Source organism: Lipotes vexillifer, unplaced genomic scaffold (genome assembly GCF_000442215.2).
Source record: "Lipotes vexillifer unplaced genomic scaffold, Lipotes_vexillifer_v1.1 scaffold863, whole genome shotgun sequence".
In the NCBI taxonomy this organism is placed as follows: domain Eukaryota; kingdom Metazoa; phylum Chordata; class Mammalia; order Artiodactyla; family Lipotidae; genus Lipotes; species Lipotes vexillifer.
Window position 1 is genome coordinate 769,639 of NW_006788168.1, and position 10,169 is coordinate 779,807.

The following is a 10,169-nucleotide window of genomic DNA, read 5'->3' on the forward strand; positions in this document are numbered from 1 at the left end:
TGGGGGGGACAGCCCCCACCCGTGAGACCCGCGTACCGCAAAAAAAAAAAAAAAAAGGTGTATTCCAGAGCTACATGTTGGAGGGGTACGTTTCAACTCCAATTCCCAATCAGGGGCAAAGAGGGTGTATACACTGATGCTAATGTATACACTACTAATCGGTAAGTTTATGTAACATTTCCTAATAATTTCTCCTCTAATTTAAGAAGTTAGTGGATGGTTTGGGTTTGTTTACTGTGAAGGGCCATAACACTTTCTCTTCCCAGAAACAGGTGAATGAATGATCTGTTTAGTATTTTGACACATTTAACTAATAGGCTTTCTGGGATGGATTTACTATAAAATTATTTTGAAAAACATTGTTTATGAAAACCATAAACCATGGCTCATGGTTTTCATGAAATTATAAACCATGGTTCATGGTTTATGAAATTTTACAATAAGAAAAGGCATTAAGGACACTGTTAAGGTTTCTATAAACAAATTGAAAATATTCATGTTTTAAGTGTCAAAAAAAAAACCCACTTTAAAAACTGATATAGTAATAGCAAATGTATTTGCTGTTAAGACCAAAATAAAGCCTGGATTGATCCTGTAAGCACCCTAGTTATGAACTGTTCAACACAGTTTAATGTTTTTTGGGAAAATAACAGATGCAGAAAATGCCTAAGAAACAAAACTTATAGTTCAGATATACCTCAGCACAGCTAACTGGGCCATCTAACAAAAAGCAAATACACACACTTAAAACTCTACAACTATGCAATCGAAGAATAAATTAAAATGGCAATACACAAAGTGTTACTTAACATTTCCCTCAAAAACATCATCCCTGGCAGGCCCCAAATGAGCTGTTGGCCCACAGAACCAAAGAACTTGGAAGAGTAGCACTTCCAGACGTTATTCCTTGTTACAGAGAACAGTCCCTAACGGGAAAATTGGTAAGTATTTCACAGGCTACTAGTATTAATCATGAAATGCTAAGATTATTTAATTCCTTGATGCTTCAAAAGTAATGGAACAATATAATAAAAGGAAACTAGTATGTGAATATTCTGTATATAAAGAGAAGTTATATTCAGAACACTGAAAAGCACTACTTTCTTCATGCTGCGCACATACTGGGAATATTGTTTTACAGTAAATATGCAACAGTTTGATAGGACTGCTTTTCCCCACATATTTATGGTTTGATTTAGGGCACTGAAAACACTTGCACATGAGTTTCAATTTAAATTTACAGTGAAAACTTACCCCTCCCCCCAACCCCATTAAAAGCAATCACTAACTTACCTTTTTCTTTAAAAAAAAAAAAAAGGATAAGATAGCAATATGACAATACTTTTTCATCATCATGCAAAATCTGCCCCCAAATACATGTTTAGGCATTAAGAATAGTTATAAAGTTACATCGTTCCTGCAGTAAACTGCAGTACAGATTTGAGTCAGGGATCTGCTAGGCCGGCCTCACTTTCCCCTCTCTCTTGCAGCTAACTCACCAGCTCCTGGGATGGGTGCTAAGTGGCTTATCAAATGTGTGTCCCCACTCCCTCCCCCTAAAAAGCAAAGACAAAAGTTTCCTTAAGAAGTGTTAACTAAAAGATGAGTGTGTTCACAAAACACAACTAGACATTTTCCATCATTTTGGGATAAACCAAAATAAGCTTTTAAAGTTTCATATGGAGATTTCAAAGCTGAAAATGCTTTCAGCAAGTTCTAATACCTTAGATCTTAAGTATTATGACACTGCTTGCCTTCAGTTCAATCTAAAAATTTTAACACTTGAACTTAACAGGTTTTTCTTCTGGAAAAGTTCTTTCTTTGACATTCAGGTAAAATCAATACTTTCAGCATAGTCACCTGCATCACACTGGAGCGACTGCTTTAATATCTAAATCATCAGTTAATGTAACCCAGGGATACTGATGGCCTTGATACAGAGTTTAGTCTTGTCATTATTCCAGAGAGTATGGAATTCAGGGCTTTTGGGGGCATCATCTGACCCCATTTCTTTTTACCACAATGGTTCCTGCTACAATGTCATAGGCTGTTCGATTATGCTGAAAAAACAGCAGTGTGATGAAAGCAGGGAAAAAAGAAGCAATAGAAAAATTCTTGATCAAAGCTCGTATAGTGGACCTAAAAAATTAAAGCAAAAAAAAAAAAAAACCAAAAAACAGATAAGTCGTATACCAACTACATATAGATTAACAGTATTCTATCAAGTTCCAAGATGTATTTAAAACATATTCAGAGTATAATAGAGTTTTAACCTTTGATAACTGAATTACTTTCAAGTAGCAAAGTATGATCAAACCACCTGGACTAGTTCTAAAGACTTTGTAACATAAAAGTTAGTTAGACTTTAGAACTTACACATGAAAAGCAGTAATATGTCTTAGAATGTGAACTAAAAGTTTACAGTATTTTCTAGTATTTTGACAGAAGACTAGAATAACTATTCCCTTTACTTACCCTTTCTATAGTCACTCATTACTTTTAGTACATCTATACTTTGTGTGTTTTCACCATCTTCTAAACTGAGTACACTTACGCAGTCCCATTTTCTACCTTCTGTGAAGAGCACCAGCATTTCAAATTACTGTATTTGTTTATCAGATCTTTCTTTGTGGGCTTCTGTGATTAAGGAAAGCTTTCAGCAGTAGCTCAGAATGGAGAATTGTCCTACTAACATTAGATTTCTGCCTTTCTGAATGGTTATAGGATAACACAGCAGCTGAGTGTGGGCTCTGAATCCAGACTGCTTGGTTTCAGATTCATTTTCTACCAACTACTAGTTGTGTTACATATCCGTAATAAGAGGGTAATAGTACCTATAGTACCTAACTTAAATTAGTTAATACATATGCAATGTTTTTAAAACAGTGCCTGGTTTATGAGGTGCTCAATAAATATTAGCCATTATTGACTCATTAAAAGTAATAGCCAGGATTATTAAAATCACAAAAATGTAAGGAAATTTTGAAGATGTGAGCAAATTCAAGGCTTTTTCTAGAGTCTCTTGTTTAAACCACCCAACTCTGAATCATTCTGGCAGCAATTCCAGCCAGTATCCTGTTTTGCTCAACTGATTACCACCTACTCACCTCCACAACTTCCATTATCACTATCTGTACCTTCCCCCAGAGCCAGATGCCAACAGCTAGCCATGAGTACTGGAAGTATTACAAGCTCTATCACTTAGGAGCAGGATGCACGCATGTATAGCTGTCAAAATTCTTATTGCCTATTCAAGATGGGATAATGACAGGTATTACCAAATGGAAGCTTCAAGGCAGAGCAGTAACTAAACTCCAATATCCACAGATCTAGAGAATAATAAAGCTAGGCCTGGAACACTGATATAGAGAGTAGCCACGCCCAAATCCTCCTCATTATTGTGACCTACAGTTCATAAAATGCTTACCTTTGAAGATGTATACTTAAAAGAAGTCTATAATCATTGAAAACATTCAAACTTTGTTTTAAACTTAATAAATGTAAGCCTATATTATATGCCATAAAGAACCAACATCCTAAAAATACTTTTATCAAATGGTATAACTTATGAAAATAATTTTTAAGTAATCAGTACAATTCATAAGTACATAATACATTAAGCTAAAAAAAAGAACTTACGTTGTAATGCTAACATTTGAGGAAGGAATCACTAAAACCCGACTTGGTGCAATAAGCACCGACGTATCGCATGTCACAACTCGAAGCCCTAGCAGGAACTTCCCTGGGGTGGCTCCACCTGCTCCCCAAATGCAAATTATCTAAGGAAAGAAGGATAATTTTATAATAATTTACTGGCTCAACTATGCCAATTTTAAAGGTAAATTTTCCTGCCATATGATTCATGTTTTAAATTTTTCAAGTTGCAAGAATTTCATAGAATACTTAAGGGTTAACCTTTTAATGCATTTCTGCAGGTCTCTAACATCTTCAATACCACAAGATATCTACCGTAATATTTCTCTATGACCCATTATATTTTTTAGCAAGTTGCTTCTATGGAAAGACGCATTTCAAGTTCCACAACCAACTTACAATATATTTTTGGACAAGACTGAAATGTATTACAAAGAAATGTATTACAAATGAAAAATGTCTCCATTCTGAAAGTTTTAACTCGGAAAGTATTATGTTAAAGGAAATTTAGAAAAAAATAAAGACATTTGACAAATACATGATTAAAAATAAAAATCTCCACTACTTTTTTGTCTTGGGCTGATAATCTAAAATTAGATTGTTAAATGTTAATATTTGCTGAAGTCAGTAGCTTACCTCATAGAAACAAACTAATAATCTGTATATAAGCGCCACAACCATCATTTTCTGCAAGTCTTCCATTGATGTGTCTTCATCTATTTCTTCTATTATATAATGCATAGCAAACTTAGAGATATCCCTACAAAAAAGTAGTTTTCAGTTACAAAGAATTAGTTACCAGAGCAGTTGCATTGATTTCTTTTTCATTATGTAAATCAAAAACTTTAATTGAAATTATAAACTAATCTTTAGGTTTCCAACTGTCCAGCTTCACAAAACATTCATTAGCTTTTTCAACAAATAAGCAGCACTACCCTGAGCAGGCGGTGTACTAGCCCCGGGGATAAAATGGCAAGTGAATTCAACATGGTCTCTGCTTTCAGAGTTGCTAACCCAGCAGGTAAAGCAGAATAAATAATAATGAAGTGGGAAAAGGGCTATAATAGAGAACCACTGGGTACCTGGAGACACGTACCAGGCACACTTAACTTAGTGGAGGCTTCCCAAAAATGACATTTAACTGAAGGATGAAGAGAAGTTGGCCAGACTAAGAAGGGAGAATTTTCAGAGAGAGGGACTAACAAGAGAGAGAGAGCCTTTAAGCAAGAGTATGATGGAAGCTGTAGGCAGTTCAGTGTGGCTCAAATAACTGTGAGAGGTGAGTGATTAAGAAATAAGGGTATCTGTTAAAATATATGAGGACATTAATAAGACCCTGATGGCAATGAGAAACTACTGAAGGATTTTAAGGCAGGAGAGTGGCAGAATCAGAATTTATGATCTCTTTGGTTTTCTATCAGAGACTGAATTGAGATGAGACAGTAAACTGAGATACCAGTTAGAAGACCTGTGTTATAATCCAAGTAAGTGAAGGCAGTGACTGGACTAGGGAGAAGCAATGATGATGAATGAAATTCTGACAGTGAAAAGGAAATGGTATGGGTTGAAGGTTACTCAAGAGACTGAACAGAGTTGGTACTTGATTGGATGTGTAGGGCGTAAGGGAGGGAGAGACAAGGAAGAATCACAGTAACATTCAGGCTCCTGGCAGGGGCCCTGAAATTTAACTACCAGGGTCTGAACTTGACTGTCACTTACTGCCTTTGTAAATTCTGGGCTTAACATTTTGTAAGCCCAAATTTCAATCTCTATAAAATGGAGATATTAACCTCTACTTTACAGTGGTGGCAAGATTAAGAATCCATACAAAGGCTAGCACATGGAAAGTGCTTAGCAAGTGATAACTGCTATTATCGTTAATCTGAAAGGAAGATTATTCAAATAAATAGCTCACTTTGCAGTTCACTTGGAACTTGCCTGACAGTATACGCAACCCCATTTGGAAATGCCATCTAGCTGATTATTAATAGTTCATCTACCAAAACCTCTTTATGCCTTTGTGTTTAGATGCTCCACTCTGAAAACGACTGTAAGAGAAAAATTTGCAACTGGCCTAAGAAAATAGTGAATAAAATCAAACCAGGGTGGGAGGTTCCTTTCACCTACTTTTGATAGGTGAAACTCCCCACATCTTGCAGAATTAGGTGTTTTTTCTCTCTTTTGTAGTTATTTCTTAAAACCAACAAGAAAGCAAATCCAACAAAGCTCCTATAAAGAAATCATTGACACTGGCACACAGATTATCCATAAAGTCACTTGCAGGCATGAAAAAAAAGTTAAAGCAAGATCTCTAGAAAGTGGACATTAAAACCCTTCTGCAAATGGCCTTAACTTACTTTATTCCACTGAGGTGCATAATGCTTAAGACAATGGTTGCTTTTATAAAGAAGAGAATAAAGAAATCCACCATCTCTGCCATGAATCTGTGGGCCAAGGATGGAATAACATACTCTCTACCTGTAAATTAAAAAAAAAAAAGAAAAAAGTTAGGAAAACTAATCGTTGCACATAGGCCTTGGAACACAAGCTAGGTAATGAATGTAAAGTCAAGGTACAACTTGCTGATTAAAAAAAATGTTATAACTGCAACAATTATTGGTATTGACTTCAATAGGGCACGTTATTGAAACAGCAACGCTACGTCACTATTTACTGAGCAGTTTAAAGCTTGCTTTCACCCCCTTAATGTTTAGAAATGACTTCACAGATAAATTTCATTATTTCAAGTACTCGATACATTTCACTAGGGATTCAAATGAGGACACTCCAGGTGCTTTACAAGCCTATGACACAAAATTAAACTTTTTAAGCAAAATATCAAGTGTAGACGGTATGAAGTAAATCCCTGTGCCCCGCATCTTACCCCTTATTTAGTTTGTCTTTCTATGTAACAAATCCAGGGATTATCAAGCTGCCATCCTAAATTTTGAATCAAATTCAGGCAACTAGGTCTTGTCCCATATTATCTGTGGCTGGATAAAGTAAACAAAAAGTCTAAATAATACACTAAAAAGTGTAAGTGATTCAGAATATTCTAATTCCCATACAGAAGTAAACAGAACACGCAAGATGAAGCCAAGGCACAAAGGTTCATAATTCCATTTGCATTCATGAAAATCTTTAATATCCGTCAGTTCCACTGTCCCTAATTCATGAAAGTTATCATATTAACTATAGATAATATAGTTAATACATCCATGTCTGGATTCTTTCCAGCATCACCAGTCAAAATTTCCCCTACCCCCAAGCCGGGTTTGCCGTCTGAGAGTGAATTAAGCTTCGGATCTCACTCCACACCGTGGAGACGAAGGCTAAGAGGACGCTTTGAGGAGCAAAGACTTCTTTGCACGTGGAAACCACCAGACCGGGGAGCCAGGGAACCGATTCGGAGCGCTAGGTCTAAGGGGAGGCGCACACAGGGCCGCGCTGTACACCCTGCGAGCTCACAGACGCGCAGAAGCCACGGCCAGCGCGGCAGCGGTGACAGCGGAGAGGGGCCCGCCGGCGCCGGCCCCGCCCCCAAGTCGCTCCCCGAAGAGCCTCTCACCTGCCTGCCGCCCGGTCTCGCTCGGGGCTCGCGAGGCGGCGGCGGGTCCTACCCTCGTCGCGGGGGCTGCCCGGGCCAGCGGCTGCACGTGAGGCGCGCGGGCTCCCGGGCCGGCGACCGGAGCCGAGGCGGTGAGGCCGGCGGAGGCCGGCGGCTCGGGCCCGGCGGCCGCGGCGCTCAGGAAGTAGAAGGGGTTGTAATAGCCCAGCTGCAGGGGCGGCGGCCCGGCGGCCGGAGCAGCGGCGGCGCCGGCGCCCGCGAGGTAGCTGGGCGCGGGCGGCTGGGGGCTGCAGTAGGCGGGGAAGGCGGCCAGGCCGCTGTGCCAGGTGAGGTAGCCGCAGTAGGACTGCCACAGCCACTCGTGCACCTGCCGGGAGTACTCTCGGGCGCTCAGCCGCGCCGGCTTCTCCCGCGGCGCCGCCGCCTCGGGCGCCTCGCAGCCTGCCGGTGCCTGCAAGCCCGAGCCGGGGCCGGAGCCCGCCTCCCTGCCATTCTCGGGCTCGCGCGGCGTCTCCGACTCCTCGGCGGCGGCCGCGGGGGGACCGAGGCCCGGGGCTGGGGGCCGGCCCGGAGCCTGGGGTTCGGCCTGCGGCCCGTCCCGGGGCCGTGGGGCGGCGGCGGGAAGGCCTCTTCGGGAAGGAACGGGCTCGTGGTCCCCTCCGCCATCGTCCTGCCCGGGAGGGCGGCCTCGGGCTTTCTCCGGCCCCTCCGCCATCGTTGCCTCAGCAGCACGCTCGGCGGTCCTGTCACTGCGCCGTCTCACTCCCCCACTGGCCCCTCCCCAACGGCCCGGTAGCCACCGCCGCAGCCGCAGGCGTCAACAATTCGCTTCCACCGGAAGCGGAAACCCACCCCCCTCGTCGGCGTCGCCGGCGCGGGGCGGAGCAAGGAGGCGGGGGGTGAGGGTGGGCCTTGGTGCTCAGAGCCTTGGGAGGCAGGAGGACGACTCCTTCGCTGGGTGCGGGCTTATCGCTTGAGGGGCCCAGACTATCACTCGTCCCCCAGACACACACCTCTTGTGGTTTTAATGAAGTTGGAGGCCCGAGGCTTCTCCACATAATCTCACGAGATGTGGACTCAGGCTGCTCCGGGAGAAATAGCTGATGGAGGAAGAGGATTTCAGAGAGAGGTCCCAGGGCTCGGCGCCGCCTTTTCTGTTTGGGACCACGACAGTTTTGGTCTCTAGGCACAGGGCTTGTTACTTGTTTCCGCCTGCGTTCATTCCAGTTAACTGGTCCTCGCCCATCTGTACTCAAGGTGATATGAGGCATATCCCCTTAGAGGAAAAGAAATTAATAACCAAACCATACTGGGATCTATCAAGATAGTATGGCTCAGCGGCAGAGATCTTGATTGTAAGAGAAAAGAGGAGTTATGTTGATTTAAGAGCTAGACTCTGTCCTTATCCTGGAGCTGACCTGTGTCCATAATATCTTACTCTCCACTGCTGCAGACACAAGCCTACTTCAGCAAAATTGTGCCTTTCCTCAGACCCGTTATCTCAACCTTTGGTGCCTGCCTTTTATTTTGTTAAGGCAAGGCCCCGTTCATATCCCAGGGCTTTGGAGCCTCCTCTGAGTACCGAAGCCCAGGTACGATTTCCCCTTCCTCTGAATTATATATGGCACCTTACATATGTATAGTTTAATACACCTTCCTATGTCCTTAAGTTGGTTAAGTGATAGGAATATATCTTTGTATCCCCAGTCCCATACAGGAGATCTCCAGGGGCCAGGTATCGTGGGTTATACTTCTTAACAATGATTCCCGTAATCACTCTTGACTTTGCTCTGGGAGATGAAAGTAAAAGGCTTAACTTTTGCCCTGAAGGAGCTAATGATTTGGTTAAAGGGAAAGACTTTCATGAAACACTCGAAGACCTATGTAAGACAATACCAATATAATATGAGTCCAAAATAAGGGAAAGATAATGGTGGCCTATTGCTAGAAAGGTTACCCTTACAGATGTGATTTTAAAAATCAACTCCGGGACTTCCCTGGTGGCGCAGCAGTTAAGAATTTGCCTGTCAATGCAGGGGACATGGGTTGGATCCCTGGTGCGGGAAGATCCCATATGCCGTGGAGCAGTGAAGCCCACGAACCGCAACTACTGAGCCCACGCGCTGCAATTACTGAACCCGGCACTTCTAGAGGCCGTGCTCCACAACAAGAGAAGCCACCGCAATGAGAAGCCCACGCACCGCAATGAAGAGTAGCCTCTGCTCACCGCAACTAGAGAAAGCCTGCACGCAGCAACGAAGACCCAACACAGCCAAAAATTAAAAAAAAAAAAAATCAACTGTGAAAAAGTTGTAACATTTAAACATGCATTCCAAGTTTGGGTAGGGGAGGAAGGAGAAGCAGGAACAAATAAATGAAGACGGCATGGAATGAGTGTAAAATATTGTGGTTATTGGAGACACTGGTCTTTGTTTTGCATACCACTGATTAGGTAGCACCTGGCATAGTGCCACTCACATAGCAGACATATTAATCAGTACTCTTTGTTGCAGTTATCAGAAATCCAATTGTAACTGATTTAAGAGAGAAAAAGTAAATGAATTTATTGACTTGCATAGAAAGTTCAGGAGTAGTTTAGGTTTCAAGGATATCTAGTTACAGATAATCATAATAGCTTCAGGAATCACCTGTTTTTCTTTGACTTCGCTTTTGAGAAAGTAAGAGTGTTTCTGTTTCAGTGATAAACCTAATTCTAACTGGCTTAAGCAAAAATAAAATTATTGCCTTTTGTAATCAACAAATTCAGAGGTTCTACATAATATAAGAAGGTTCAACAGTACATCTAATAGGCATTCCAAAAGAGAGAAAAAGAAATCATGGCCAATAATTTTCTAGAATTGAAGGAAGATGACTCTTTACATTGAAGAAGCACATCAAGTCTTAGGAAAATAACATATACACATAACACATATATGATGAATATAAG

At 41.8% G+C, this 10,169-nt stretch overlaps 1 protein-coding gene across 1 annotated transcript; it reads right to left on the reverse strand.

The window, feature by feature from the left end:
- Positions 1–1,750: 1,750 nt before the first annotated feature.
- Positions 1,751–7,988, reverse strand: FAM8A1 (family with sequence similarity 8 member A1). The gene is made up of 5 exons (XM_007461263.1): positions 7,223–7,988; positions 6,012–6,132; positions 4,291–4,414; positions 3,640–3,779; positions 1,751–2,139 (listed from the first exon to the last, which is right to left on the reverse strand). Exons 1-5 carry the CDS (start codon positions 7,935–7,937, stop codon positions 1,995–1,997), a joined length of 1,245 nt encoding a protein of 414 aa, XP_007461325.1. The 5' UTR covers positions 7,938–7,988; the 3' UTR covers positions 1,751–1,994.
- Positions 7,989–10,169: the final 2,181 nt, after the last annotated feature.

Excerpts from the sequence above, each read along its gene's own strand:
- FAM8A1 (XM_007461263.1), bottom strand. The coding sequence starts at position 7,937 with ATGGCGGAGGGGCCGGAGAAAGCCCGAGGCCGCCCTCCCGGGCAGGAC. Across the intron at positions 6,133-7,222 it reads CGAGACCGGGCGGCAGGCAG|GTAGAGAGTATGTTATTCCA; the intron begins GTGAGAGGCTCT and ends TTTAATTTACAG. Across the intron at positions 2,140-3,639 it reads TCAAATGTTAGCATTACAAC|GTCCACTATACGAGCTTTGA; the intron begins GTAAGTTCTTTT and ends TTAATTTTTTAG.